Source organism: Saccopteryx bilineata, chromosome 6 (genome assembly GCF_036850765.1).
Source record: "Saccopteryx bilineata isolate mSacBil1 chromosome 6, mSacBil1_pri_phased_curated, whole genome shotgun sequence".
Taxonomy (NCBI): Eukaryota; Metazoa; Chordata; class Mammalia; order Chiroptera; family Emballonuridae; genus Saccopteryx; species Saccopteryx bilineata.
Genome location: NC_089495.1, coordinates 6,769,107 through 6,792,303, shown reverse-complemented (window position 1 = coordinate 6,792,303; position 23,197 = coordinate 6,769,107). Strand labels below are relative to the sequence as shown.

At 44.1% G+C, this 23,197-nt stretch overlaps 2 protein-coding genes across 10 annotated transcripts in view; one reads left to right on the top strand and one right to left on the bottom strand.

Annotated features, from left to right (window-relative positions):
* Positions 1-629: 629 nt before the first annotated feature.
* SPATA4 (spermatogenesis associated 4) lies at positions 630-5,631 on the top strand. The gene is made up of 6 exons (XM_066235951.1): positions 630-847; positions 1,173-1,302; positions 1,669-1,787; positions 1,898-2,118; positions 2,361-2,477; positions 5,492-5,631. The coding sequence occupies exons 1-6, from the start codon at positions 630-632 to the stop codon at positions 5,629-5,631; spliced, it is 945 nt and encodes a 314-aa protein (XP_066092048.1).
* Positions 5,632-6,715: 1,084 nt separating this feature from the next.
* WDR17 (WD repeat domain 17) overlaps positions 6,716-23,197 on the bottom strand; it is a 92,259-nt gene continuing 75,777 nt past the window's right edge. For 5 of the 9 annotated variants that reach the window (XM_066236030.1, XM_066236033.1, XM_066236035.1 and 2 more), the window contains 9 exons: positions 22,657-22,677; positions 20,570-20,681; positions 17,626-17,767; positions 17,233-17,335; positions 16,100-16,201; positions 13,329-13,427; positions 12,855-13,038; positions 10,562-10,630; positions 6,716-7,334 (listed from right to left, as the gene is read on the bottom strand). In XM_066236030.1, coding sequence (XP_066092127.1) covers positions 7,236-7,334; positions 10,562-10,630; positions 12,855-13,038; positions 13,329-13,427; positions 16,100-16,201; positions 17,233-17,335; positions 17,626-17,767; positions 20,570-20,681; positions 22,657-22,677 — 931 coding nt within the window. In that variant the 3' untranslated portion in view covers positions 6,716-7,235. Of the gene's footprint in view, positions 7,335-9,834; positions 10,631-12,854; positions 13,039-13,328; positions 13,428-16,099; positions 16,202-17,232; positions 17,336-17,625; positions 17,768-20,569; positions 20,682-22,656; positions 22,678-23,197 lie in introns of those variants that run through there. The other 4 variants (XM_066236034.1, XM_066236038.1, XM_066236032.1 and 1 more) reach the window with 3 other exon arrangements.

Genomic DNA, 23,197 nt, shown 5'->3' with positions numbered 1-23,197 from the left:
ATACATCCCACGTGTCGAGATGGGTGCCCGGTGGCGCAGAGTGGGGACTCCAGGACTGAAGGAGGAGTGGATCCTGCCCACCGGGGCCCCCTGAGGAAGCACGAACATCTACCTCCCACATCGTTTTCAAAGACTGCGTCCTTTCTGTGAACATCGTGTAATAATGAAGGAAATAGGTAGGCTAAATTTTAGACGTTACACATGCCTTTGAATCTTGAAGATCTTTTTTTTTTTTTTAAATTGGTGTTTAAGAGGAAAAATCCCAATCCTTTCCAATTTCCAAACAAAAACTGTCCTTGTCCTCTGGAGCCCCCTCACCCCCTCCTTCAAAAGCTTGACCGAAACTGGACCTTCTGCTGGGCTTACAAACCGCAATACCTAAGCGGCAAACCTCCAGGGAGCGCTATACTAGTGAAAACAACTAAAGCACAGTGAAAGCCCGCCGCAGATTGAAGCTCCCCGCGCCGCGTCCAGGCCCAGTGGGGCCAAGGATCGCATCCCCCAATCCAGACCTTCGGGTTCCCAAACCGGGGGGTGGGGCCCACGAGGCCCAGGGTGCGCGCGCTGAGGCCCCGCCCCCAGGAGGCTCCGCCCCTCGCTGCGGCTGCTATGGAAACCCAGAAAGCCACATGGCTGCCGCCGGCCCCAGGAAAGCGATTTTGAAAGTGCCGGCGGCAGTTCGACCCAAGTTCCTGTCCTGTGCGCCACAGCCACCAGCTCCCGCTCCGAGGAAGCCTGAGAAGTGTCTGGTCTACCCGCACCCGCCCAAGAGCTCCCGCCTGTCTCGCTCCGTCCTGCGCTGGCTCCAAGGCCTGGACCTCACCTTTTTCCCCAAGAACATTACCAGGTGCGGGAATACGCCTGGCCATCTCCTCCGTGCCGCCCCCCGGCCCACCTCCCACAACCACAGACACATCTGCTCTCTTAGGGAGAGCGCCTGAAAACACTATCACGAAGCATTTCATTCATTCATTCATTCAATCAATCAATCATGACACTTTAGAAATCACCTAATACAGAATGCTTTAGTGACTACAAACGTATTAAAATACTCTTCAGGGACACTGGGCAAAGTTTCTTGCTGTCAATACAGAGTATTAGGTTGGTGTTCACTGTGACACAAGATCTAAGTAACTGTGTGTTGTTTCGTTTCCTTATGACTTGTGCATCAGGGATTTTTCCAATGGCTTCCTGATAGCAGAGATATTCTCCGTATATTACCCCTGGGACCTTAAAATGTCATCCTTTCAAAATGGAACTTCTTTAAAAAGCAAGTTGGGTAACTGGTCCCAGTTGAAGAAGGTAAATTAGCAATCTTTGATACTTTTAACTGTTAAGTTTGTGTTTGAAAAGGCGTGCTCCTGATGTCTTGGGCGTCTAGACGTGGTGACTACTAGGAAGTAATGGGACTGGGTTGGCGCGTGGTTCCTCATATTGAAAAGGAAGTTTAATTAAAGTTGAGGTCAAGAGTCACCTGTGAAACTCAGCATGCTCTTTTCAAGTCGGAGTGGGATATAATGTTTTTCTTGCTGAATACTATCTTTTAAAAATTAACATGTCAAACAGAAAATTAGTTGAGATAAAAGGGGCAATTAAAGTGAATTCTTGGTCATTGGATATTTTTAGAGCTGTTGTTACGATGCAAATGTTTTTTGTCCACTATTAAAGTTCCTGAGCAAAAAGAAAATTAAATTACCTCAAGAACTGATCTATGGAACAATACATTGTAAGACTGGAGTGCCTGAAATACTGATAGAAGAGATTTACACCTTGTTAACCCATCGAGAGTGAGTTCTTTGGAATTTCCTAGTAATACAAGTTAATGTGAAACTTTTGACAGTATAAGTTTCACTCCTAAAATGTGGCTTGTCAAGAATATTTGTTTTTTTATTTTCAGGGTTAAAAGTGTCCAGGACGACTTCGTGAATTTTACAGACTTTGGTTACCAGATGAAATTGCCCATGGTCCCGAAGTCTACAGCTTCGAAGTTTATTAAAGATAACATTAGGTTTTCAGAATTAATAAGTCACCCCAACCTGCTCAGCAATGAACTTAAAATTGATTCCCTCTTCCTTTTACAAATGTTGCAAAGAAAATTAAGCAGAAAGTTGAACCCAAGTAAGTTTTCCTTGGAAATACTTAACTGATTGCTTACTGAGGCTTGTCTTGGGCACAGACGAAGCAAAAGCCCAAAAGGTGAACCATGGAGGGAGAGGGTTACTAACCTCTGTGCTCACACCGCTCTTCTGAATGTGATGAAACAGGTCTTCATAGTGCACTTAATTTCTGAACTGTGGTGCTTTACTTTGTCAATGGCGACGGTGAATTCTTAAGAAGCAACATGTGTATTTCTTTTCTAGAATGGTTTGACGTCAAGCCTACCGTGGGAGAACTCACTCTTGACGCTCTTCACACCCAGGCCTCTCAGTACAAATCCACACCAGTGACTTCCAGGCAGAGGCTCCCTCCTGTTTTACGTAAGTATTTTTGTTGTTTCATGTTTAATTTTTGCCTGTTAGAATAGTTCTTTTTGTTTGTTTTTCTCTGTCCATTTAAATTTTTAAAAACAGTTGAGAAGTTGGTCTAGGCATTCCGCCTAAAAGGGTGCAGCAGGCTGGCCGCCACATCGCGCTTTTGATAGGAAGAGGAGAGCTGTGGTCACATCAGGGGAGCCTCTAGGCCGGGGTGCCCCTGCCTTCTACCGTCCGAGCCGTTCGGTTCCGGCCTATCCTTACGTCGGTGGGTGTGAAGGAGGGGAAGCCCTTCAGCACAGCTCAACACGCAGTTCCCAGCAGTTCCCGGGATGGTGAATCGGTCCCAAGTTAGACACGGGTGCCTGCATACCTAGACCTCCCAATCAGTTGCCTTACAAGATGCCCCTGTTTAAATCCTCTTAATTCCAAAAGCATTTATTTATCCCTTAGCACATTATAGTTCATGGGCCAAAGTCTCTGCGGCCTATTTTTGTATGGTCTGCAAGTCAAGAATGGTTTTTACATTTGTAAACGGTTGAAGAAATATATCAAAAGAGAGAATGCTAATTCCTGACACATGCAGACTGTATGAAAGTCAAGCTCCCGTGTTCATAAGTCAAGTTTTGCCGGCACATGGCCGTGCCTGTTCGTTTTAGGCCTTGACCAAGACTCCCTCTACCCCCAGCGGGGGCTCCCCGCAGCTGTCCGAAACCAGAGGACCCGTAAAGCAGGACTCTAGATTTAATGACCAGAAGGACAGAGTAATACAACCAATAGCTTTTGGGAAACATCGAGGACATACTTTTACTAAAAATGATCTATTGTTTGTGTGAAATTCAAACTGAATGGAGCGTCCTGTATTTGCTCCGACGAGCCTGCCACAGAGCCTGGAATATTTACTGTCAGGGCCCTGATGGAAGGTATCTGTGGGCCTCGGCTACAGGGCCTGGTTACCAAGTGTTCAGCATTTCATCGGGGGGGGGGGGGGTGTTTACACAGGGTCTGGGAATGCAGCCTGATGCTTACTTTAAACTGAGGACTTCTCAGGGAGGCCTTACTAACACGCATCCTGAACATTGAGGAGGAGAGGGTCCGCATGAAGTGCATCCCCAACGCCACGGGATCACACATCACTGTTCCTGAGGTTTTTTTTCGCTCAAGACCTGGTGGAAAGTGCTCCTCAGAGCACAGTTTTGAATATCTAAACATTAAGCCAGTCCGTTCCATCAAAATTCTTTTAACTCATTGTATGCCTGAGGATAGTACTCTGTGTGATGAAACCCAACCAGAGTAACTGTTCTGTGGGAAAGAAAGTACCTCCCGGTTCACCTTCAGATTCTGGGAACACACCCTTCGCTGCAGCCTGCTGACCCTTCCCCTGGTAGGAGATTGCCTGCCCAAACGTCCCGCAGGGGGAGCTGAGGCCAGGGCCCTGGGCTGAGGTCGGAGGCAGGGGTTGATGGGTGCGGAGGTGCCCGGAGGCGGCTGCCCTGGGCTCCTCCTGTCCCCTTCTCTCGGTGGCTAACTCGACCTGACCAGGGAGGGAAAGTTCCTGGCCCCTTGCTCTGGGGCCTGCAAAGACAAGGTCGGAGTAGTGGTGACTCACCGCTGGGCTTCTTTTCTGTGTAAGAAACAGATGCAAAGCGCCACAGAAGAAAATGACCCCCGCTGATATCTAAGTTCCTCACTTCTGTCATCTTTTCAGAAAACCTTCCAGGTTCACGCATGCATTTTCAGAAAGACGAACGCTTTCATTATTCCGTCTCAGGATCCCGTGAATGGGTTCTTGCATTTACAAGTTGAGGGTGTGAACTGCTGGAAGTACCTCCTCCCAACTGTTCTCAGTGTCTGTGATGATTTTCCGGTGGCGCAGTAGATAGAGTGTCATCGCAGCCCACCGAGGTCACGAGTTCGATCCCCCATCAGGGGACGGAGAAGAAGCAATCAATGAGTACACAACTAAATGGAACTACTTAAGGAGAACAATGAGTTGGTGCTTCTCTTTTTTTCTCCCTCTCCCTTTCCCTTCCTCTCTCTCTGTCTCTCAAATCAATGGGGGGAAAATGGCTGGCGAGCTTCTGGGGTCATCACCGGACTGGGCTGACCAGGACGGGAGGGAACATGCATTTTTGTCTTGTCACTTCTCATCCTGTTGTGGTTCCTGGCTTCTCTCTATCGGGGCACAGCTGCAGTTAATGAACGGTGTGTGTGGACCTGACTTGGGCGGTTATACAGAGGAGAGCTGCTTGAACTCACGCTTCCCGCAAACTGGTTAAAGGGGGTCCACTGTGGTTGTTTCTGATAAACCAGCCGGGTGAGTGGCTCAGGTCAGCGACCCTGCAAGTTAATGGAAGGAGGAGAAAGGCAAGGACACGGACCGCAGACACTCAACCCTGCCTCGCATTCGCAGAAACCTTAGGCTGTTCATCTGCAGAACTTCTCATCAGCGAGTGGGGTGGTGAAACTAGATGCGAGGCAGGCTGTCACCTTCGTTTCTTTCCTTTTCTTTAACACAACGTCCGCTACTGGTTCACCTCAATCTCGCATTAGCAAGGCGAGGGGCCGCAAGAGTGTGTTCCTCGGTGGCCCGGGACCCCCGCTGGAGAACGGGGTGAGTGGCTGCCGGGGCACCGCGCTCTGGACACTGGGTGGGAATCCCGAGTGAGCGCCCAATCAGAGCCCTGCAGGATCGGATCGTGGCGCGGGCCTCAGCTGCTCCGTGCAGCAACAAACATTTCGAAACGGTTGAGTCATGTTCAGTATCAGATGCACCAAAATAAGCTCTGGGTATTTTTAGACATGGCTTATGACTTTTGGAGAAGGGTGACATTCAGATTTTTTATTTATGACTACTACAATGCGTGCTTTAAATATTCTATTTACAGGCGTTTAGAGCAGCCCGTCTCAGCCTGCTGCCCGCCATCGTGCATTTGTTTGCGATATTAGAAACATTGATGGTTGTGTAAATATTGAATAACCACAAAGTGATTTTAATTTTGTCTATGTAAACTTTCCAGCAAATATAGGTAATGTTGGCAACTCAATTAAAACACTTTGCATGAACCAACCCAGGACGCCATCTTTTGAATCTGTGATGAAACTGACCACAGACCTGAAAAGTACCCTTAAAAAGCACCCACCGGGTTTGGAGAAGTGATGTCACCATGTCTTGTCACGGTAAAGGCACAGAGCCACCTACTCTGCGATGCACTTCAATGACAAGTGAATTAAAGTGGTGTATTATTCACAATTGGACTGGAGAACATGCTTTTTCAATGCCCTTCAACAACCATTTATTAACAGCATCTATCCCACATACAGCTGAAAATACAAAGTCAGATTAGTACAGAATGTGCAGAAATGATTTTAAAGGTATGGCTAAACATAATCCACCACAAGAGTTTTTTCTCAGAAATTTTGTAGAAATGGTTAACCTACTTGCTAATATTTTCTCCGTTAGAAATGAGGAGAGCTGGCCCTGGCCGGTTGGCTCAGTGGTAGAGCGTCGGCCTGGCGTGCAGAGGTCCCGGGTTCGATTCCCGGCCAGGGCACACAGGAGAGGCGCCCATCTGCTTCTCCACCCCTCCCCCTATCCTTCCTCTCTGTCTCTCTCTTCCCCTCCCGCAGCTGAGGCTCCACTGGAGCAAAGATGGCCCGGGCGCTGGGGATGGCTCCTTGGCCTCTGCCCCAGGCGCTGGAGTGGCTCTGGTCGTGGCAGAGCGACGCCCCGGAGGGGCAGAGCATCGCCCCCTGGTGGGCAGAGCGTCGCCCCTGGTGGGTGTGCCGGGTGGATCCCGGTCTGGCGCATGCGGGAGTCTGTCTGACTGTCTCTCCCCGTTTCTGGCTTCAGAAAAATACAGAAAAAAAAAAAAAAAGGAAATGAGGAGAGCTGTTTGTTTGCCTGATACTGTTTATTTAAACATCCATGCATAAATTTAAAAAATAATTATTCTGAGTGACTTATTAGCATACATTGGCCCATAGAAAAATCTGCCCACCTCCCTAGATAGCCTGTAACATTTTTTAAAAGCAGGTGTCCTTCCTGTGGGAACTGAGTTGTGGAGAAGGAAAGGGCTCTGCTTAGCAATACATTTCATTCCAGTAAAAACTTCCTGCTGGTTGCTGCACCCCTCCCGCCCTAGTTTTCCTGAAGGGAAACAAAAGCAGGCTGATATCCTGAGAGACTATGTCTCGCTTGTTGTCGGTAAATCCGTATTCACATGCGGACAGTTTTCTTTGACTGGGATTATCATGCTGTTGCGCCATCTCATGACCAGTCCTCTGACTTCCAAGATGAGGATTACTAACAGTGAGTCCCATGGGATGTCTGCCGGCTTCCAGCTATGCCCTGACCACCCTCCCTGCACTGTTTGAAGGCTTACACGGTTTTATTAGCATTTCTACCTCCAGAGACTTCCTCGTTTAATTTTACACTTTCGGGTGGATCAGATTTAGTGAAAGAAATCAAAGCGAGCCCTGGTGAACAGATGACTTCTGAGGCATGTGTTCAGAGTCTGGTTTTATCGGTGGGAAAGGATCTGGCCCAAACGCACATCCTCACTGGATAGCGGTTATGCAAGTTAACGGAAACTTGCGTTCTCATGGGACAACTCTAAAGTAGAAAATTGTGGGGACCGTTTTTAATCCAGAAAATATGGTTCCTTAGGAAGGGTTTTTGAAACACATCTCATGAAGATGAGCTGGGGAAAAGCCCCAGAGAAAAGAACTGGTTTTGGACAAAGAGTCAACTGATATGTTTCTTTATTGTCTGGACTCTGTGTTCAATCTCCTGGAAACATGAATCCCTCCTAGTCCCGCAGTAAGTCCCAACACTCCCGGGACCCGCCGAGACGTTGGAAACTATATTAAAAAAAAAAAAAAAACTATATAAAAAATATCAGCGGTCTGGAAGATTCAATCCACCGTTAATAAATAAATAAAGGCAGAGGGTATGGTCAAAGTAGGTAACTTCCAGAACTTCAGGGGGACAGTTGTGGCAACAGAAGCCAACACTAAGGCCAGTCTGAGCAAGACCTCTGACAGAAGGGAGCGGTAACCTGTTCTAGGGGCTACGGCAGCCTCAGTGGGAACAGAACCCTCTCCGTCAGCTGGCAGATGCTTGTCATGGCCTGCAAGCCTCTATGGCACGCTGTTCATATCCATCAGTCAGCCGTGTCTCTTTCCTACGGATTTGGGGGTTTACTGCAGTCATTGCTTCTGACAAGTGAAGAATAGTCCTCCTGAACCGTCCAGTGGAGTGGCTTCGCTATCTCTCTGAGTAGGTAATGATCCTGACGGACAGCTCAGCCCTCGCACCTCTAATGACCCTGGGGAAATAGTGGACACTCAGTGGGGTATCAAGGACAAGACTGATGCTCACCTTAGCAGTTAACTAGGTCACCTCTGGCTTTAAATGCAGTATTTATTAAAATTTAGGGGACCTGAAATACATACATTTATAAAAATCTAAACTACATGCATAATCACATAGTATTTAAATTCAGCATGAAAGTACTTTTTCAATTATGTAGGTCCAAATGTTTTAAATATAGGGTACAATCTGCACTTATTAAGAGTTGACTATAAAGATAACTTCTGTATTTCTAGTGCATTAAATATAAAATACCAAATTTTACAAATAATTTGTGAGGCTATTACTATATTCAGAATACCTTTGAAGATCCAAAAAAATATCAATTTTCCTATTACAGGGACAAAAACAGTCATTGCTCTAATACAACCCTGTTCCTTAACACACCTGAGTGACTTCATGGAAATATGTATGTTTGATTAATTCTGATTGACATAAAAAGCAGAGATTCTTATAAAATGTAAAATCATTTTGCTACTGCAATTTTGTTAACCATCCAGTAATTTAACAGGCAAAATATTTTTCCAGTGCTTTTAAAATCATCATCTAGTGAGACTTCTTTCATAAAGGCAGATTTAAACTTGAAAAATATTTGTCCACATTATTGGTTATATAAGCATCTTCAAATAGTACACAATAAGTTCATATTACTTGCTTGGGTTTCACACATATGAAACCTAACAATGAAAAATACTTCTATAAAATTTAAAAATTGCTTTGTTTTTCATATTAAGGTACAATATATACAGATTGACATAGTCAAATGATATTTATAATTCTGTAAAGAATAGTTAAAATGAATATTGATATAGAACATTATAGATGTCAAACAATAATGGAATTGCACTTGAATAATCCAATTTAGATTTCAGATGAAATTGAGTTACCCTTTATTGTCTTTATGTACTAAAGAGTTATATGATTTTTTCATATTTTATACATAAAAATATTCTTTTCCTGCATTCATTAAAATATGGAATGTGGTTATTTATATATGTATAATTTAGACTCAATGATATCTTATGAAGTAATTATGCACAAAAGAAAGGCTTTTTACTTTTTTTAAAACAAAATAAAGAAAAATATAGTAGGATTTAGACTGTCATTTTCATGTAAGGGAATTTTAGTTCATATATTCCAGTTAATAATCCTGCTTACTTAAAACAATTTTGAGTTACATATATCACTAATGGTTAAAAGATACTTCTCAGATTCACTCTATATTCACTCCATTGCATCTCTAAGTTGCATACATTTTCTTTGATAAGTCAATTAAATTCCCTCCTTTCTCTCCTATCTCTAAAAAATCAAATAAAATTTTAAAAAATTTTAAATGAAATTTGATGTCTTTTTGAGGAGTCTTTAGAAGTGGTCAATGTGGTAGAGAGTTACATGATAATACTGTTTTCTCTTTTAAGAAGCTTACTTAAAAATTTTTAAAATATTTTAAATGTTACAAGTTTAAAGATTATAATAACCCAATTATTCTAGTTATACAAGTTCATTCTTTGGTTAAAAGATTTATATAATAAATTCTGTAAAACAACTTGAGTATCAAAGTACTAGTCTTCCTAGTATGCAGTAATTTAATAAATTTCAAAGTCAGAATTCTAGAACAATTGAAATACTTATAGCCACGCACTGGGCTTTTGTTTTTTATAGCTTTACTCCCCCCACCCCGAATAATCATATAATTTTTAAATTAACTTCTGGATCCCTGACCCTATAATATTGTTTCTCTACAGCCCTTGAATTTAACTGATAGAGATATATCCGAAATGTCAACTAATATCCTATTTACTAAAATTTACTTCAAATTAATTCTCATCAAACAAATCTGTTTTTAATATAAATTGATTAGAGATTATGTCAATATTAAATGCATTAATCAAAATTAATATTTACACATACTCAATACCTTTTAAAACAGTCAACTATCAAATGCAAATTCTCATACAGATATGACTTTATTTTGTTTTCTACCCTCTCCCCCATTTTCTTCATACTTATCTAACTAATTCCTTTATATGATAATTACACATCTGAATTTCAGATAGAAACGTTGGTAATGTTTTCTTTAAAAAGAAAAACTCAAAAGTATTTGACTGTGTATCTATTTATTGATACATATGAAACTTGTAAACTGAAAACTTTTATTCAATATGAGCTAGGACTAGTGGTTTACTATACACTAACCAGAGGAGAAGACAGGCGCTTGCTAGCAGGTGAGGGTCACACACGGCTTCCGTCTGGGGACTTGGAGACACTCAGTCCTGCAGATGCTCACTAGGACCTTTCTGGGCACCGGCTCTGTCCCAGGAGCTACACTCTCTCAGGGCTCAGGGTTTCAACAACAAACCAACGGGCACCTTGTATGCTTCCTGAACGTTTCATATGCTCTTTGAGGTTATTCGGTCCTTTCTAATTTCAATGTTACCTTCCTCCCAAGTATGGCTATTATATTTTATAAAGGAGACACTTACTTTTTTTCAAAAGTATATAAATATTTTATTTTTTGAAGTTAATAAATAAAATCAACTGTTATTCCCCACCTCTCTGTTTCCTCCTCCCAACCTTTGGCTCTTGGGCAACAAAGGTTTAGTTAATACTAATAAATAGAAGGTCTTCAAAAACACACAAGTAAGTTTGGGGAGAAAACCTTCTCTCAGAAGGGGTTGAGTCGAATTCCAGTCCCTAACGGTGAGAAGGGATTCACCTTTGCCCACATCAAAGCATCGTTCAGGGAGATGGCAGACTTCCCGTCTTCCAGGAAATACACAGGGCCCTGCACAGAGTCGAGGAGAGAGAAAATGAGATTATAGACTCGCAACATGTTTTTAAATTACAGAAACACTCACTCCAATCAAAAAGCAACTGGGGCTATTGTGGCAATGCTGATAAGAAGTTAAAAAATATGAGACTTGACTTTGGGTGGTGAACACACAATATCATACACAGATGATGGATTATAGAACTGTACACTTGTAACACATATAGTTATTATATATCATATATAATAATTTTATTCTTCAGTGTCACTACAATAAATTCAATAAAAAATATAAGAAAAATTAGATTTTTTTGAACTGCCACCAATATAGAAACATTTTAAGACATCTCAATGTTCTGTATACCCTGATGGCTTTCAAAATAGAATTTAGTTTTATAATTTGAGTTCTTTAAATACAATAGTGCTATCAATGATAGTGGGTATTGTTAATCTATGATTACTACAGAGTTAACATTTTAAAAAGGCATATATACCTGGTAATAGCGTTAAATGTACTTTACAGCCGGGAAAATTACTTAAGCTGGAAGCTCTGACTCTGCTCACTAGACAATAGAAGCTGCACTGTTGTGATGTGTCTATATCATTTACTGTCACACCGACCATGGGCTTACCAGCATACTTATAATCTACTTAGATCAGCTATTTTGTATGTCAAGGGCAGTACTAAAAAACTAAGTGCAAAAAAAGAGAAGAGCCTTTCAGTCTATATTTCTCTATTATTTCCCAGCTCTTAGAAGGAAAATAATGACTTAAAAATTAAAAAAAATATAAAAACTGATTTTCTTATTTATGTTCTAAAGTTACCAGGTTTTTGATCATGGTCTCAAATGAAACAGCACGTTAGCAAGTTAATTCCAGGAACTGGAAAATCCGTCCTGTGAAGCGGACAGCTTCCTACCCACAGGCACTGGAAAGTTCAGTTATAACCAGAACACCTGAACTTTCGCTGAGACAGAACTATCCGGGAATGGCGGTGCTCCATCCGATCAGTCCTGTGCTCCTTAGCGTGTGGAAGGTGATTAGCAGCGCCTGTCCTCACATGGTCGGGGTGCAGAGAAGGCCAGACAGCACCTCTGCTTGGTCAGCTGGCGCTCTCCGAAGGGGACAGGGAACCAGAAGAGGAGAGAGGAACACGAAGGCATCGAGTACCAGAAGTGCACCTAGAATGCAGCGGGTGGCACCGGAGATCCAGCCCCAAGACTGCGTCCTGCATTTTCTCCTGATTGTCAGTTACTGAACTTACTGCTTTGTTTTCTCTGTCTCCGAACATAAGTAGATACTAAGCATGAAGACAGGTGTGTGTCCTGCCTGTGTGCTGGGAACATACTGCTGTGTTCTGAAGACTTAGTCTGCAGAGTCACGTTTACATCAGGAACCAGCCATTTAGTTTATTTTGAGTGGAAAGCTCTAAAAATACCTTTCTCTGTCAGCCTAGGATGTTAGTACTAGATCTGTAACCAGCCACATTACATCAGAAGTGTAAGAATCGACTTACTAAAGTGTGACTAGACTGGGAGGTGGAGGTCTTCCCGTCCAATCTACAGTCTCAGTGAGCATCTCATGGGGGCTACAACCCCCCAGTCCCGGCTCTGAGGCGACGGACACCTCTGTCTTTTCTGGGGATGCTGGCCTTCCTGTGGCGTACTGGCCAGCTCTGGATTCATTCCCCAGCACTACTGTGCTTGCACGTTCGGGACTCTTTGGAAATTAGCCATCCCTCATGAGTGATCCCACACATGTTCAGTCACTGAAAAGTTCAGTGAGCCAATATGAGAACATGCATACTATGTCAATAGTATATTATACATCTGTGAGTTTTTAATTGCTTTCTTTGTGTTTATAAAATACAAATGGAGACTACTAAACTACATTTAATCTGTTATAATAATTAGCAGCTGTTGGTTGCTGCTTGTGTCCCTAATTTAACTTACTAAGCATGTGATCTATATGTACACATATCCTCTATTACTAAGTGTGCCTATGACATGAATGGCTTTTATGCTAATAGCACAACGACTCTCTCTGAATTTATTTTAAAGCGACAGAAACCATTTACACTAAGTATGGAAGCATTAGTGGATAGCTTCTTGCTGAGCCTCAGGGCTCTTTAGGAGTACCTACTTTTAATCAGATACTTATTTTAAAACCATATTTCAGAAAATAAAGCAACAAACACAACGATGGAAATGCGTAAACTCTGCCCAACACGGGCCGGCACCTGGATTCTGGACCCCGTGAGACAGGAGACGTGCGCGTCCGAGTGGCTGGGGAGCTGCGACCCCGCCACGCAGTCGGGCCCGGCGAGTCCTCGCAGCGGCTCCGTCCCCAGCCTCCGCTGCACAGCCGCATACACTGCCCTCTGCGACTCCGACGGGGGGGTGTGTGGAGGGTCTTCTGATGACCTGCGTTTTCACAGACACGACACGTTCACTTGCGGAATCACAGAATTACCAGGGGCTAGCTGAGACACGGTTCCTGGTGACTATTCAGCCTCCCTTTACAGACGCCCCGTCAACGGCAGACTCAGTTTACAGCAGAGCAGAGGCAGCGTCGTAAACTATTACTGAACACCTGCCAGACAAACCGAGTTCCGTTATTCTGTTCTGCTGACTGATGAGAACCCACATTTGGAACGAGCCTGCCATGACCCCGAGTGACACCGTCTATTCTGAGTGACCCCGCGGCCACTCACCGGCCGGCGGGCTGCGTGCACGCTCTCCACGCGTCCAGCTCCGATGACAGGTGCTCGATCGTGAGGGGCACGGACACCTTCCGCCGCTTCAGGAGCTGACTGAAACGGGAGGAAGGCGTTAACACCCGACATCCGAAAAGGCGCATCTAAATGAGCACAATTTTAGATTCAACAACTACTGCTCAAAAATATGTGTATGCCTCTGTGTGTGTGTGTGTGTGTGTGTGTGCCTATGCACTTGTATATTTAGCGTGCAAGTCCTGGCAAGTCAGAGATGTGCGGCAGTGGCTGTGGGAGGACAGTGGGAGTGAGTAGGGATGACCGAAGGGCCTGCACTACGTAGGGACAGTGGTCAGATGGGCCAGGTCCTGCCCCGTGACAGCACGTGGCTGCCGTCCACACCGCGCACGTCTGCATGCAGCGTGAGTCTGAGGGGGAGGCAAGCCGGTGGAGAAGAGCAAGAGAATGTCAGCCAGGGGGACGGGAACGGGCGGGAATGTGGGCTGAGTGCTTCAGAGACGAGGTGTGTTGAGAGAGCAGGACAGTCACAGCAGGAACGTCACATGTGTGCAGAGAACAGGATCGTTACATTAACTGTGAGGAGTTAGATAAAGAATTCCAGTCCTCCCTTCTATAATAAGCTACAAGCTCATCCTGTTTTTCAAGGGACTAACTAATGGAAATGTAAAAGTGAGACTGGGAAATTCATGAAACAAGACGACAGCGCTCTAGCGGACAGAGGTAAGGGGTTCTCTCACATCAGCAGGCCCCGAAGTCGTCCCAGGCTCAGCCGCTCGGCCTCCTCTTCCTCAAACTACTGGCCTTGCTATTATTCTTGATATTATCGCAAGTGACCACTTCCTTTCTTCATCATGACTGAAGTCACATACCGCTGAACATATTTCACTAAGTCATGTTTTAGTTCATGTGATGCGTCCTCCTGTTCCCACCATGTGTCTTAGCGTCACAGGCTGCTTCTGAGTGGTGGCTCTGCCACTTGTGCAGAAGCCGATATGTCGCTGAGCGCCTGGCAGTGTGGCCCCTGCTGCCCTGGGTCAGTCCCGGGCCCGGCCGAGGGCCACACTGACCGGCCCCAGATGAGGACAGACGTGTCGCTGAGTGCCTGGCAGTGTGGCCCCTGCAGCCGTGGGTCAGCCCCAGGGCCCGGCCGAGGGCCACACTGACCAGCCCCAGATGAGGACAGATGTGTCGCTGAGCACCCGGCAGTGTGGCCCCTGCAGCCCTGGGTCAGCTCCAGGGCCCGGCCGAGGGCCACACTGACCGGCCCTGACAAAAGCAGACATCGGGATGAGAGAGCCCGGTTCCCCTCTGCACCCTGAGCCCCCACGACGGGGCTCAGTGGAGTCACACACCCACCGCCTCTCAGCACTTTTGGGAGGTACCTACCCTGCCAGTTAGCAAACTAGTAGACTTGGAAATGCTTTTCAGGGAAGGAACTGTGGGTTTTATTGCTGAGTGCAAGTTCTAAGCATAATGGCTGAGGTCAGCACGCTGTCAGAGGACGGAGGGTCTGGGCAGGTCAGTGCCGGCTGAACATGCAATTGTGGGTTAGCCACCACTCCCAAACCCCTTTACTTCGTTACTTTATTTTACCAAACAGAGATTGGAAAGCTAAAATACCAAACTCCCACTTTCTCTGCAAAGTACAGTTCCATCACTCTGGCCCACGGGATGCGGGCAGAGCACTGCAAGGGGACTTTCCTTCCTGACTTGGTGGTCTTGCCCCTGTGGTCACCATTCTGGCACCCTTCTCTCCCTTTCCTGAAGTCTTGGGTTGCAGACACAGCGTACAGAGGGCTGGGAGCTACCCGGTAACCACGGACAACTCCAGAGGGCTGGATGCTACCCGGTAACCACGGGCAACTCCAGAAGGCTGGGAGCTACCCGGTAACCACGGGCAACTCCATAGGGCTGGATGCTACCCAGTAACCATGGGCAACTCCAGAGGGCTGGGAGCTACCTGGTAACCACGGGCAACTACAGAGGGCTGGATACTACCCGGTAACCACGGGCAACTACATAGGGCTGGATGCTACCAGGTAACCACGGGCAACTCCAGAGGGCTGGGAGCTACCCGGTAACCACGGGCAACTACATAGGGCTGGATGCTACCCGGTAACCACGGGCAACTCCAGAGGGCTGGGAGCTACCTGGTAACCACGGGCAACTACAGAGGGCTGGATGCTACCAGGTAACCACAGGCAACTCCAGAGGGCTGGGAGCTACCCGGTAACCATGGGCAACTTCAGAGGGCTGGATGCTACCCAGTAACCACGGACAACTCCAGAGGGCTGGATGCTACCCAGTAACCACGGGCAACTACATAGGGCTGGATGCTACCTGGTAACCACGGGCAACTACATAGGGCTGGATGCTACCAGGTAACCACAGGCAACTACAGAGGGCTGGATGCTACCCGGTAACCACGGGCAACTCCAGCAGGCGGAGGAAGCCAAGAATGTCTGCACAAAAGACTGGAAGAATGCAACCCCCTTACAAAGCCACAGCTACTGGCTTGAATGTCACCCTGGAATGCCACCTCAAGGGTCTCAAACACGAGCCCACCAAACCCTGGTGTTTCAGCCAGAGTGGGATTTCTGATACATATTTACAGCCTAATTCACTTCCAGTTAACACAGCTCAAGAGCTGTTATGCAGTGCGTGCTGAGCAGGTGGGGCGGGTGTGTGACACGCTGAGAGCCCCCCATGTGGGGAGGGGACCCCCGGCCCGCACACAGAGGCCGCTGTACCTGGTGTACTCGAAGAGCGCGGGCACGATGCCGCCATACTGCCTCCTGATGGCACGCAGGGCGCCGGCGTAGCCACTCAGCACCAGCAGCTCGTCCCGAGCTCTGCAAGGGACAGGCTTGTGTTTGTTTGTGGTTTGTTTCAAATTGCTTAATTTGAGGCGCAGAACATGACTCTCATATATAGTTATTGTGCTTGTATATATCTTAATGGGTGACATTTATTGCAAAATACATTTAGAACGTTTTCTAAACTAGAAGATGTTTTATTCATCAGGTAACACGTTCAGACGTTACGCTACAACACATTATCATTTAAAATAAAAACCTTAGCTCCTCCTTAACTCTGGCCTCCTCGTCTGTCTCTGCTCCTCGGAGGTCTCTGCATGTGCCAGCCCCCTGGGGCCCATCTGCTCAGAAGCAGGGACACTGGGCACGTGGTGCGGACACAGGGCTGTGCCCCGCACGCCCTGCTGGGGAAGTGTGCCCGCCTGCAGGCCACGGCACCCTTTGTCCACACGGGCACCGACACAAGAGGAGCCCGATGCCTCTACTACAGTTCTGCCCGGTCTCCAGGGACGTCAGCCACCTGGAAAAGGACGTCCTTAAACGATGCTTGCTTGCAGGGATGGTGGCTATCTTCTACTTCCTAGAACTTCCACTTCTTTCCCCCAACCTAGTATGCTTAGTACATACTGGATATGTAATTGACATGATATGATCACGGGTTTCTTGAGAACTTGTAGTCCAAAACCACCAAAAAGCTCTAAACTAGCCCTATTTGAACCAGGTGTGTATACGCGTGTCTGTGTACATACATGTATGTAAACGCCCAAACCTTAGGTATTAGTTAGCAAACTAACTAATGACTTATGATTAGCATATATATACACATATATAAATGCCCAAACCTTAGGTATTAGTTAGCAAACGAGGCCACTATGATTTATGATTTCTGTTTCCAACTGAGCTCTGTATATTTTCTTAAGATTATAACAACTAAAAATATAATTTTTTCTATACATACAGCTACCGGTCCAAGATGATCTTATTTCTTGATCTAAACACCAAAATTCGCACAGCCATTCTAAAACATCACATAGGTTCAGCTGGGAATCTGGAGAGAAAGGACTTACTCAGTACACGTATGCAAGAGTAACTTCTCAGTGCGAATGTAACTCAATAGGTCGAGCACAGGACAGATGGTGTCCAGAGTCCAGTCGGGACTACTGATGCATTCTGCAAAACCAAGCCGAACAGAGGGGTCTCTAAGTAACAGGACTGAGATGAGTCCGCCCAACTCTCAACCTAGGTAATGGATCCTCTCCCAGTCTCCGGCCGGTCCTCTCTACCCGTGTTCCGATCACAAGTGTCCCACGCACCCTTCCCCAGGCCCCACACCACACAGTCCGAGACCTTTTCCTGTCTCAAGTGGGCGTGGCTAGTGCTTAATTTGAAAGCTATTCAGAAAGAATGAAAATATCAAGCGAATGAGCGATTTTAAATTATAGTAGCAGCTTCACACTCACCTTTGATGAAGTTAATACCAACGGGCAGGGCTTTTTCAGGGTCGTGACTTAACAAGTAGTACTTGATTGTTGCAAACACGTTGCCCTTTGCATGTGCGGCCTCAGCTAGCCGCGCACACTCTCCGATGGGGGGCAGCTGGCACTGGAACGGAATGAGTTTGATGACAACGTCACCAAGGAGCCCAGGGGTGAAAGGAACCGCATGAGTACTAAGCGTGTCCCAAACACCTGGGTGTTGTTTTTATTAAAGCTGCTTGTTAGAGGTGAATAAAATCATTTGTCTGAAGAGAATGCATTTAGGGTATAATCACAATACATAGGGTGCTCCCTAACGAGGCGGCGGCTCTGTGACACACGCACCCCTAATGGGAGAGGTGGAAGGGCACTGTCCTGGCCGTGCTGTGGCGAGTGCTGCCTGCAACTGGGACTTTGTGAACAACCGCTGAGATTACTTTAGAGCAAAGAGGCTGACCCATACCAAAAATGGCATGAAATATACAAAACATAAAAGGCACACTCTTCTAAGCCCTGGCTGGGTCGCTCAGTTGCTTAGAGATTCGTCCTGATATGCCAAGGTTGTGGGTTCGATGAGCGGCCAGGGCACATAGAAGAGTCGACCAGTGAGTGTATAAGTGGAACAAGTTTATGCCTCTCTTTCTCTCTCTCCCTTTCCCTTCCTCTAAAATCAATCCATGAATAAACAGGTGCATTCTTCCATGTCCTATACACAATAAATTAATTTCATTTGGCTTTTGAGACAAAGCAACTTCATTTCGAGCAGAAAGGCAAAAAATGTACAAGCTCTAGAAGATTTTCGGTTCGAAACAGAGTGTAGGTTTGGAGCCTCTGAAACCCACAGCGGGGCTGTCCGCCTCTTGTCCTCTGAGATTGTCTTCCACTTCCCTCACTTTCTCTTTAGCCCTTAAGTTCCTAAGATGGTTTATTCAATTTACTTACTTATTAGTGCATCTATTCAATAGTTTCATATTTTCTGTTGTATACAAAATTAGTTACATTACATATTTTAGATCACTCAAACTCTCAAAAAAAATGACAAGAAACTACATTAAAGCAGCTCTCCTGGACCTGACATCTCATATTGTTTCCCCATCTCTACTCACTAAATGCCCATCATTTATTGAGCAACTACTATGATCTCGGTACTGTGCCTGGCTGGATGAAAAGAGTTTCTTCACTTTGATGGATGCTCAAAGAGCAGGGGGAATGAAACATGGTTCTCATGGAAACTTCACACTCAAACAGAACACAAGAAGAGGAAGATTATCAACCCTGCAATTCTTGTCCTGTCTTAAAATTCTGAAAGTCATATACGTTGACATAACACTTGAATATACAATTGTATAAAGTGTTCCTTGGGAAACTGCCCAGAGTTATTCACACCTTTCCACATACTAACCAGCCCTTCTGAAGCGTTCTTGGTGAAGTCTGAGCAGAGTCCAATTACGTCCTCTCAGAACGTGTGATGAGAGACCCATGAAGACTATTCTTGCCCCACTGTTAGCAGTTGTGAAAGCACAGTCCACTGTTTAAGCTCTGTACGCCTCACCCTTAACCCCGGCACTCGCCTCCGAGGGGAAGTGGCTGTACATTGAAGCACTACCCCGCCAACGGGAGCATGCCTGAGCAACGCCACCCGCTTCCTTCCTCATGCATCCCGACTCCACAGGAACACAGTTCCAGTCGTGTTTGTCAAAGCAAAGCACAGCTCATTTAAAAAATGACTCTCGGGAGACAAAGTGTATAAAGACGTTAAAATCACTCATCTCCCAAACCACTGGTACCTTTGAACATGTATCCCTTCACGGTATTTTCCCTGGTACCACACCTGCACACATGCTCATTTACACACTCACATACACTCACATAGACACACAGATTCACACTCACACACTGACACTCTGTCACACACACTCACATATAGACACACAGACTCACACTCACATGCTCATACACACACACACACTCACATAGACACACACATTCTCTTACATACAGACTCACAATTCTCATACACACTCACAAACACATAGACACAAACACACTCACACACTCACATTCTCATACACACTCACACACACACTTTTGGTCTATCCATAGTAACACACACCCAGGAAGTATCCCTAATTGAATGACTAGGGCCACTCACACGCACACAACTTATTTTTTCAAGTTAAGATAAGAAAACGTCTAACTTCTCTCTTATCTTCCTCTTGAAATAACTGTATGTATCTTCTCAATATGCTGCACCATTATCTTCAAAATGAAAATCACGGGCACGTGCAGAATTCATAATCTATTTTTTATTTGTTTTATAGCCATCTACTGATGTCAATAAAAACAGAACTTCATGATCCTTTTAATGGATTAATAGTGTTGAAATATAGAAACTTACTGCAATCTATATGAACAGCCTCCCTATTGAGGAACAGCCTGGTTGGTTTATATATAATCTTGATACAGAATTCCTAGAGTCTGAAGGGAGAACTTTTAAAGCACTTGGGAAAATGAACAGGAATTCTGTTCTACTTCAGTGCAGTTTTCTAGATAGAAACAGTGTACTTGTAAAAACTAGTGTACCAGCACCTCCTATGCAAAGAGGGACAGAAGCCAGGGCTTGGGATTTGGGGTTAGACACATTAAAGCTGATATTCTCACCCACCATTAGCTAATTCTGGCAAGTTCCCTACCGTCTCTGAGTCCATTTTCTCTATAAAATAGGAAAATATACCCTGCTTTCCAGGGTTTCATGAGAACTGAGTCAAATACACATATACATGAGAACATTTAGAGTAGTTTCAAGCATATGGAAGCCCACTAAATGTTCCTTCTTCTTAGCATTTTTGTTGTATTTATGAAAGGGTCCTAAAAGGACCATATATTTTTTTTCTCGACCCAAATTAGAATACCGAGTGCCGTCAGGTACCTTCTCGTGAAGATCCGTGATCTCCTCCGTGCACCCTGGGTAGAAAGCACAGAGCTTCACTAACTGGAGCTCATTATCGGGAATCATCAGGAGAAGTCCGGCTGCCAAGTCCCTAGTCACGTGACAAAGGGAAAACTTCAGTGAGAACCAGATGCTCAGAGCAACACAGACAACTGTGTCAGGAGGAAGACTCTTAGGATACCTCCCAGGCTTTTCTGTTTACATAAACAGTGCTAATTTCCTACTTAATTATGAAACTCTTCTAAACCCAGACTACAGAAACCAAAGGGCATGAAGAAAAAATGTATTATGAAATTCCTAAATATTTTTTTAAAACCCTAAACTGAGTCTTCACATATTTGCAAATCACTTGTTATTATACAATAATTCTCTGACCACACTGAGTAGGATTCGATGTGCTTTGCATTGAATTATAAAGCAAATTTGTGAAAGCTAGTCCTCATCAACAATGGACAAGTATATTATTAGCTCATTAGAATACTCAGATATTTTAAGTTTATAATTTTTGATATTCTGTGTTTGTTAAACCTTAGGTGGAAATCAAAGATACAAATGCAGTTTTTAAATTTACTTTTAAAAAATTCAATCAATGGAATAAACCATGTAAAAATAAGGCACTTAAAACCTGTATGGATTACAGCTTTATGATAAAAGCGTTCTTTATGAAATTCTTTCTAAAAATCACTATATGAAGAGTTCCTGGTTGCATGTATTATTACTGAGAAAACACTGATTTTTGATAGGACAAGATGTTATTCAACTTTCAAGAAACTAATGTATACACGTTCAGCATGACTTTAGAATAGACAATACTTCAAATGTGGATTTAGGAAGGCTGTGCTGTTGACTATGAGAGTAAAATTCTCCTTCATTTCTGTGTGAAGCCTTCAGTGAGATCTATATTGGTCATTTATGTGAAGAAATTATTTTTAAGGCCCTGGCCGGTGGCTCAGTGGATAGAGCATTGGCTGGCGTATGGACCTCCCAGGTTAGATTCCTGGTTAGGTCACACAGGAGAAGTGACCATCTGCCTCTTCCCTTCTCCCATTCTCCCCTTCCTCTCCCCCTTCTAGCCCTCTTTCCCTCCTGCAGCCAGTGGCTTGATTGGTTCGAATGTGACCTCATGCACTGAGGATAGCTTGGCTGGTCTGAGTGTGTCAGTCTCAGGTGCTAAGAACAGCTCATTACTCGAGTATCGGCCCCTGATGGGTTACAGGGAGAATCCTAGTTGGGGTACATGCAGGAGTCTGCCTCACTATCTTCTCTCCTCTAGCTTAAAAATTATTTTTAAAATATTTTAAAAGATATTTAATCAAGAATATAGTGAATATAGAATAAGAATAGAGATAGTTATGTCAAATTTTCTATTATCATTAGAGAAGCAAATCTTTGAAAGTTTTTACAATTTCAAAATTAAAGTAATTCATCTGCTCTTGCCTAAATTATAAATGGCTTTATGTTTTTTGATACTAACATTTACTAGCAGTTTTTAATAATATCCATGAAACTATAGAAATTATTACTTGCTTCTTTATATAAACTTACTGTGCTAAAATTCTACTAAAACTTCTATCAACTACAGACAAAAACCTGACTTTCTTATTGTCAAATTATATCCTGATTCAGTGAAATTTACAGCAATGCTAGGTAATTTTATTCACTCTTGAGTTGAAATCATTATTTATTGAAAATTTAGTATACCAATTGGGAAAAATGCATATATATGCAATGATTTGGATCAACCAAATGATCTAAGCTCTTATATTTCACTATCAAAAGAAGCATTTTAATTTGCTTAGCTAAATTAGATATTATTTTATATTGTAGAAAGCCACAGTTAATATAGAATAAACTTTTGAGTAGAAAATCATGAGTGCTTTTGTACCTATATTATAGAAAATATTCCCATTACTTGGTAGTTAGGTTTTATATGCTATAAATGAAGTAAATTGGCATTCTATAAAACAAGATGAAAATAGTTAATGATAATTTATTAATATGGAGTTATTATTCTAATAAAATAAAATATAAATATTTAATTAAGCAGGTTTTTGTGCAAATGATACCTGTATCCATCAGATGGAAAGCTAAAAAGAGAATAATTTTGACTATGAATACTATAAATAAAGCAATTAGAACCAAGAAGAAGCAAACTTTAGTAAATTTTAAAATGTGAAGGATTCTTGGTTTATAAAATTATAAACATTCTCTTGAAATGTTGAGGATATTTCATTTTTTAAAAAATTTGTGGAGCTCTACGAGCAGCTGTGAGAATCACAGATTTCTCGAGTGACCCTGATGGGCATCGTGGTTTCAGAGTTGAACTGCGTCCCGGGTTTTGTGCACGAACCTATGGGTACAGCAGGGAGAGTCTGTGGGCAGCTACAGGAAACACGGATTTGATTTGCATTCAAAGCAACTGAGACATACAGTCAACTGAAAGATTTCTAAACCTCTCTTAAATTTAATGTCTATTCCTGTTTGGCTTCTTTTTACCTTCACTTTAAAAGAAGTCACATTTTATTTGGATTGGATGATGCCTTGCAGCATGGAGACAGTCACCTTGGTGAATAAATGATTGAGTTAGTCCTCATGCTGGGTCTCAGG